Source organism: Micropterus dolomieu, linkage group LG01 (genome assembly GCF_021292245.1).
Source record: "Micropterus dolomieu isolate WLL.071019.BEF.003 ecotype Adirondacks linkage group LG01, ASM2129224v1, whole genome shotgun sequence".
NCBI classification, from domain to species: domain Eukaryota; kingdom Metazoa; phylum Chordata; class Actinopteri; order Centrarchiformes; family Centrarchidae; genus Micropterus; species Micropterus dolomieu.
Genome location: NC_060150.1, coordinates 28,254,409 through 28,262,658, shown reverse-complemented (window position 1 = coordinate 28,262,658; position 8,250 = coordinate 28,254,409). Strand labels below are relative to the sequence as shown.

Genomic DNA, 8,250 nt, shown 5'->3' with positions numbered 1-8,250 from the left:
GGATGGACCGGAGTGTCGTTAGACAAGGCTGCATAGCGGTTGGAGAGGCCGATGTCCGGAGGAGAGGCAGCCCCATCCGAGCCTCTCTTAAAGCCACGGACCACCACTTCAGCCCAGGTTGACTGATGCTTCGGAGTGGAGCAGGATGAAAGCCTGGGAAGGCCAGAGGGGTCCCAAAACACGGTGTCCTGGATGTTAGCGGTTGCGCTAAGAGAAACAATCTGTTTGGCTTGTACTGAAGCCACATCCATAAAGCCAGTCAGCAGGGAATCTCTCTTTGAGTTCCTCTGAAAGTCGTCGGATGTCTTCCATAAGGTCAGCAATCTTCTTGTTCCCTTTCTTAAGGAGTGAGCAGTCCTCATGGGGCAGAGTTATCTCGGCTTGCATAGTCACCGGAGCTTTGTTGCGATCAGTAGCGTTGATCGCGTTTTTACGGTCATCTATCTTAAAATCCATGTCGGATGACTAAAATCCTTAACCCACGTAAAACTTAAATAAAGTTAAGTTAAATAAAAGGATATAAAAAAATGTAACGAAAAAAGTAGATTAAAACTGGATAAGAGTCCGGTTCAAGACGGAGCTTCCGACAGGTGGCTACAGACGCCAACGCATGCGCAGAGTGCATCTCCTTGATGCAGTGATACAGAAGTGTGCGGCAGGTTGTGGTCACTGTTTGGTGTGCTCAGAGGGGTAACATACTTGAAACCTTCAACCAGACAGGGCAGCAAAACAGTAGGAAGTTACACTTTAATATTTTCTAAATCACATTTAAAGCTGCATTAAGCTACAGTATATTTTGGATATTAACATGAATTAAAATGACTTCTTTGACGTAAAACGATTGCTGGCCCTGCTGACATCACCAAAAATAATAACCACACTTCAAATTAAGGGGCCAAGCACCCTCAAACTCGCAAAGGCCAATTGTAGACTCTCAGCTCAGTGGGAAATGGTGGAGAGCAGAAATAAACAAGTAGTTCAGTTATTCATCAAGTGGGGAGTAAAACACTCTAATGGGATGGTCATGTTGCCCTACATCCTCTCGTGTGCCAGTAACAAGTTAGCAAAAACTAAAATGACAAAGTATCAAAGCTTGCTGTTGATTTTCTTTTTCAGTGTTGACCCACTGGATAAAAATAACTTAATGCAGCTCCAACGTTTTGTTGACCAGTTCACAAAATCACTTTTGATATGTATAAAGTCCAATGTCTTCACATTTTTGACTTTGGTGAACCATCTGTCAGTGCACCAAGCGATATCTAATTCTATTTATGCTGCAGGTAAAGGTGTGTCTACAGACTCAAACTCTGAACTTAAGCAACAAACATTTTTTTTACGAACACAATTGGTACACCCAAAGTTTCTTGTTTGATATTTGCTCGCTCCCCACTTGAACCAGAAGTTGTTCTGGTCCGCCATCTTGAAGGCCATGCCAAAGCTATTATTTCTGTTCCGAGGAGCGAAAAGGGATCTCTGAGGAGCCATGAGCAAGGATACATGAGAGCAGCCTTAACGGAAGTCTCATACTGGCCAACAAGCCCCTTATTGGATATCAGTCTTTGACTGAATGCTCCACCTGATCGGACTGATCTGATACATCCCAACATCAACAGAGTTTCATACGGGAGTGAAGACAGATTAAACTCAGGTGTATCACTCCCAAGTTTTTGATCCCGATTTGTTTTCTGAATCACCTTCTAGTAGAGTTCATTGTAGGTCTGAACAACAAAAGGTTACAAACCACAAACACTTTTCTTCATTTATCAGTAATATTCTTCTTTTCATCATTTGTTATTTTCCCCGTGTGGATGCACGGCCTGAGATGTACCCATGTGGTCTGAGAAAAGGTGTCTTCCCTACACCAAGTGGAATCATCATGATTTCCTTTTTACAGGAGCATAGCAAACCATGATTAACACTTGATGTTTAAAAAAGACATTGGGAAATGCTTCCTCCTTGTCTAGACTAATATTTAATACAAAAGTGTCTGACAAATGACCTTTTATTAACTCATCAGATTTCACCCTCTTTTGACCAAAATTTCCACATTTCCTATGGTCAAATTTCCTACCATGGCCCTTATGTCGAATCCTTTATTTCACTCCTTTTCACCACTGTCAGTGAAGAATGATAATGGTAAATGCTACCACGCAACACAGTTTTAAAATAAACAAATTTACTGACTAGCTGAATTTTTTCTTTGAGCAGTGTTACCTTGTTGAGCCTAAATTGAGCATCACGTGTGTCAATCTTCTCAAACGGCTTGTTCCAACTTCCTTTGAAGTACATAGCATTGACCAGCACCAGCCTGGTCATGTTGTCCACCGCACCCTGGGCCAGCACATCCTTAATTTTACCTGGTAAACCAAAATGATATGTATGTGAAGCAACATCACACAACTGAAAGCATGTGTGAAGTGTTTAAAAATGGCGAGCCATTCCCCATCACAAAATTTTGTGAAATCATATTTATTAGACCACGAGTCTTGGAAGTAAGCCTTTTTGACTGAAATCAATTCTGCACCACCATAGTGAAAACTTTTGAATTCATGGCATTGTAAGGCCATTTAATGTGCAATTCTGCCAGTCTGGAAATCGAGCTACTTCAGCCTACAAAAATGAGACTGTCCCAGGACTGTGATTTACATTAATGTGTTGTCAATTCTTTATAACTACATTGAATAAAGGGGGCATGCAGGTCTATTAACATTCTGGTAAGTGTGTATGTTAGTGTGTATGATCCACCTTGTGTCTGCTTCTCCACCCAGCTATTGATGTGGACCCTGGCTGACTCTGAGCTGGTTTTGAAGTCCAAAGGCTCCAGCTCTGCTTTGTAGTGCTTCTTGGTTTTTCCTAAGAAATCCTGGAACCATCAACACATTTACCAGTTCTGATCACACAAACAAAATTATGGATTTGTTTAACTTGGAATTTAAAGTCTTCATAGCCAGAACAGTATTTTCACAATCACTGCTCTACCTGTTTGAATGCTGGCCACTCCCTTATTCGTTATTTCTTCTTACACAGCCTTAAGATTCCTGTCTGTGCCCCTCATTCACTAGAGCCTAGTATGTAAACAAGCCCACACCTACTTACGGCAATGCAAACACACATGCTGGAAGACACGTACCTCGATAAACTGGTAGGACTGCTCTCCATACAGCCTGTTAGCAACACTGAGGGCATACGGAGCGTCTGCCTTGTTGAGCTCGCTCAGCAGTTGGGCAAAGCTAACGTGAACATCATCCTGTAAATCTTTGGTTTTCAGGGACTGTGGACAAAGCAGACAAGTTGTGTTAGACACACAATGAGCAAGTGACAGACCGCTGTATTATAAACAGTGAATTAGGTTAGAGGATCTAAGAATTCAAGAAGGTATGTTTTTGGCAAGTGTGCATTCAAATCAGGAAGACACTGATAAACACTGTCTTCCTGATTTGATCAATGTTTCCTTAGACAGTTACAATGATGTTTGCAAAATTTTGTATTATCCAGTTTATATTATTTGTGTTAACTGAAACCTTTGACTGTTAATTCTAATCACACCGTGGTTTCCAGCAGGAGGACTAAATTCTCCCTTGCCTTGCCCAGCAGTCGACTGGAAATCAGCAAGTACAGAAGATGGAAAACAAGAGTGTGCAGGAAGTGATAATATCTTCATATATATATCTGTGGGTTGAATTGTAATACACAGGCCTCATACAGCACATAAACATTAGATTGGAAGGATAGATAAAAAATTATGCCAGGTCAAACAGCTGATGTTGAAGTTTGAGCATGTGCAGAACAGAACATACAGAAAGGTGGAGCAGCTACAGCCCATCATTACAGACTCCACCGTGAGGGGTGTGGCATGCGGCGCTACAGTCCACTGGTACTGCAGCTAAATAATTATTGAACAAAACAGCGCAGGACAACACAGTGGAAGACCCTAAAGTAACGTTACTTACTGTCTAACACTGATATAAAGTGTGGCAACAATCTCATTTATAATATTCAGACCAGCTCACTAACCTTTCGTTATCATCCAATACATTTTGCTGTGCTCACATTGCTGAGCCTCCGGTGAAAGATACACAAATAGTAATGTTAGTTACTTAAAAGCAGCAGGCGAGCTAATGGCGATGTATCACGTCAGCTACATGCAGCCAATGTAACGTTATCATGTAACGAGCATGAATTACAACCTCAAGCTGATAAAAGTATTACTGTAACGTTGCAGTGGAAGTTTACCTGAGTTTCCAGCATGTTGTGTGAAGCTGTGTCCCTGTCTGATTACAGCCACTTTCACACTGCCTTTTTTCCGGGAGTATTGTGTCAAGATGCTGGCTCGCTGCACTGTATGAGCCGGGAACGCTGACCTTTGGCCTTCGGTTCCCATAGTGCCTTTTCTTCAGCACTGACAACCAAGGTCCAGGCCTTCAACTTAGACTCAAAGAATCTAGAGTTGCAGTACCTAATTACCGTTCTATTTCGTATAGGCTTCGCCCTCTAAGGCTATCGCTATGGGGATAGAGGTGAAGCCAAAGCCTCACTGGCCCATACGGTACCAGCAAGCACAAACCCACCTGCCCAGAGCCTCATAATGAGCCACCCAGTCCCCCGCAGCCTTCGGCATTGGGTCGACATGGAAGCCAGCGTGCCGACCCATGCGTAATAGGCGGGGAACAGCAGATACAGTTGCCGGTGGGTCCGCACGGTGAAGGGCTGCCACACCCGTGGGCTCGTCACCTTGCTGCTCCCCTGGTGAGGTTAAGGAGGCAGCGGCAGACAGTGTTGCTTGGGGTCCACATGAAGCAGCGCAGCCCCACTCGTGGGCTCATCGCCACACCGCTCTTCGCAAGGGAAGAGGCCGGGTGAAGACAGTGTTGCCTAACATGTGGGCTCCAGCCAGCCACCCGACCATGTCAGGGAGGGGGGCAAGGGGAGAGACGATTTACAGCAAGCCCAGGCTACTTGTTAGTGAGAAACAGCGGTTATAATCTCAAAAACGGCTGTTCTGTAAAGTGCAACACTAGGTCATGCAGTTTAAAATAAACATTTCTTCCCAGCGTCACTGTCACCTGCCCTGCGTAACGTGTTGATGATGCCATACATCACACATGTACAGCACACAACGATGTCACACACCACAGCTAATGTGGAGCAACGTGGATACAGTCTCCATGGTCGGCTGATCCAGGGGCAGACCGCATGTGTACTTCACGTTAGCATTTTTTTAGCTTTACCTAGCCAACGTTGAGGCCGGTGTCACCGGAGGATAGAACAGGGGAAGTTGGGAGCTGCTGTGAGACATGTGAACAGGAAGAACAGAACAAAAGCTGGTCGAGGGCTTCGTCCTGAATGGCAAAATTATCTGCCCGGCGCAGCCTCTCTTCGGGGGAGAGAAGGGTGCAGAATGGACAGCGTGAAGCCGGAGGTGAATGCTCAGCTGGCATGCTGTGGTCCAAGGCACGCCTCGCATCAGGGATGGAGGTCCCCCGGCAGGACAAAGCCCATGTCACAGACGCCACACACCTGGATGGATGTAGCGGCGTCCTGCCCCTGTCCGGCCAGCATGCTGGAAGACACTTCATTCTTCTCTTCTAGCTGGTTAGCTTCTGCTCTTTAGACAGCTCAGTGCTGAAGAAAAAAGGCAGGTCGAAGGCCAGGTCCCACCGTTGTATATATAGAAGGTGCGGACGGAGAGGACCATGCTGTGGGTGGGCGTAGACAAATTTTCTCAGTGCCACACAGGAGCACGTAGGGGTAAACCCTTTTTATATACAGTCTATGGGTAAACCCAATAGCAATAGCCTGGGCGAAGCCTATATACAAAATAGAACACCCTCTGGTAGGCGCTAAAGAGCACTGTACCAAAACGAATAGGCACATGAACAGTTTTTACCCACAGGTCATCAGTCTGATGAACAGTTAATTCCAGAGAAGGTGTCTGGAACAGTCACTGTGCAATAACCTGGTGACTCTGACTCTAACACCGACCTGTACTGTTTACTATTTATTCTTTATAATTTGTCATTTTTGTAATTAGCAGTAGCTGGTCATGTTGCATATACTGAATACCTCAAAATACTTCAACAGAGGATGGATTTTTTTACGAAGACTTAGAGTGTATGGAGTCGAACAGAAATTGATGTTGTTGTTTTATCATGCAATACTAAACAGTATTCTCAGATACGGTATCACAGCCTGGTACGGTAACCTGACAGTATAGTCACAGAATGCCCGTCAGGTACAGACAGCTATGAAGATTAGGGAGGTCAAAAACCATCTGCCTGCTCCAGACAATTTATTAGCAGTTGGTTATCAGACAGGCACAAAAAATAGTTTCCGATCCGATCCACATACTTCACCCAGAATTTCAGCTTTTACCTTCTGGTAGAACATTCAGGGTTCCTAAATGCAGGCTAAAACGATATAAACACTCATTTGTGCCTATGTCCATTAAGCTTATCAACACTAATATGTAGGCTAGCTGGGTTGTGCGCTGTGTCATTGTGCAATAAGTAGGCTATTGGGGTTATGCAATATAGTAGTTGTGCAACACATGGGCTGTTGGATTGTTCAGTATTTCATTGTGTATTGCATAGGTTATGTGAAATGTGTCATTTGTGCAATACATAAACTATTAGGGGTGTCCGATATCTTATTGTGTAAGGGTTGTGCTACATTTATGGGGAATGCAGCTGAAAGGGTTGCTCAATCACTCGTGGTGCAGTGGTTAGCACTGTTGCCTCACAGCAAGAAGATCGTGGGTTCAAAACTTGGTTGCCCCAGCCTTTCTGTATGCATGTTCTCCCCATGTCCGCGTGGGTTCTTTCTGGGTGCTCTGGCTTCCTCCCACCATCCAAAGACATGCAGGCTAGGTAAATTGGTTTCTCTAAAATTGTCCTTAGGTGTGAGCGTGTGTGGTTGTCTGTCTATGTGTGGCCCTGCGATGGACTGGCGACCTGTCCAGGGTGTACCCAGCTTTCGCCCAGTGTCAGATGGGATAGGCTCCAGCCCCCCTTGGATTGACTTGGATATTCATTCATTACACACAGACTAATATATTTCAAATGTTTATTTCATTTAATTGTGATGATTAAAACTGACAACTAATGAAAATCGGTTATCGGTAAAAAAGGATTTTTAGAAATGTTGGCCAACTGAAAAGTATGAACATGGAAAGTATGAGCATGTACAGCACTCAATACTTAGTTGGGGCTCCTTTTGCCTGAATTACTGCAGCAATGCGGCGTGGCATGGAGTCGATCAGTCTGTGGCACTGCTCAGGTGTTATGAGAGCCCAGGTTGCTCTGATAGTGGCCTTCAGCTCTTCTGCATTGTTGGGTCTGGCCTATCGCATCTTCCTCTTCACAATACCCCATAGGTTTTCTATAGGGTTAAGGTCAGGCGAGTTTGCCTGCCAATTAAGAACAGGGACACCATGGTCCTTAAACCAGGTACTGGTAGCTTTGGCACTGTGTGCAAGTCCGGTTGGAAAATGAAATCTGCATCTCCATAAAGTTGGTCAGCTGCAGGAAGCATGAAGTGCTCTAAAACTTCCTGGTAGACGGCTGCATTGACCTTGGACCTCAGAAAACACAGTGGACCAACACCAGCAGATGACATGGCACCCCAAACCATCACTGTGGAAACTTTACACTGGACTTCAAGCAACGTGGATTCTGTGCCTCTCCTCTTCTTCCAGACTCTGGGACCTTGATTTCCAAAGGAAATGCAAAATTTACTTTCATCAGAGAACATAACTTTGTACCACTCAGCAGCAGTCCAGTGCTTTTAGTCTTTAGCCCAGGCGAGACGCTTCTGACGCTGTGTCTTGTTCAAGAGTGGCTTGAAACAAGGAATGCGACAGCTGAAACCCATGTCTTGCATACGTCTGTGCGTGGTGGTTCTTGAAGCACTGACTCCAGCTGCAGTCCACTCTTTGTGAATCTCCCCCACATTTTTGAATGGGTTTTGTTTCACAATCCTCTCCAGAGTGCGGTTATCCCTATCGCTTGTACACTTTTTTCTACCACATCTTTTCCTTCCCTTCGCCTCTCTATTAATGTGCTTGGACACAGAGCTCTGTGAACAGCCAGCCTCTTTAGCAATGACCTTTTGTGTCTTGCCCTCCTTGTGCAAGGTGTCAATGGTCGTCTTTTGGACAGCTGTCAAGTCAGCAGTCTTCCCCATGATTGTGTAGCCTACAGAACTAGACTGAGAGACCATTTAAAGGCCTTTGCAGGTGTTTTGAGTTCATTA

General features: G+C 44.8%; 1 protein-coding gene across 1 annotated transcript in view; it reads right to left on the bottom strand.

Moving 5' to 3' along the window:
• Positions 1–8,250, bottom strand: part of LOC123970492 (leukocyte elastase inhibitor-like) — a 16,666-nt gene that overhangs the window by 5,151 nt on the left and 3,265 nt on the right. The window contains exons 3-5 of the mRNA XM_046048551.1: positions 3,131–3,271; positions 2,746–2,863; positions 2,215–2,357 (exon numbers count right to left, since the gene is read on the bottom strand). Coding sequence (XP_045904507.1) covers positions 2,215–2,357; positions 2,746–2,863; positions 3,131–3,271 — 402 coding nt within the window. The remainder of the gene's footprint in view (positions 1–2,214; positions 2,358–2,745; positions 2,864–3,130; positions 3,272–8,250) is intronic.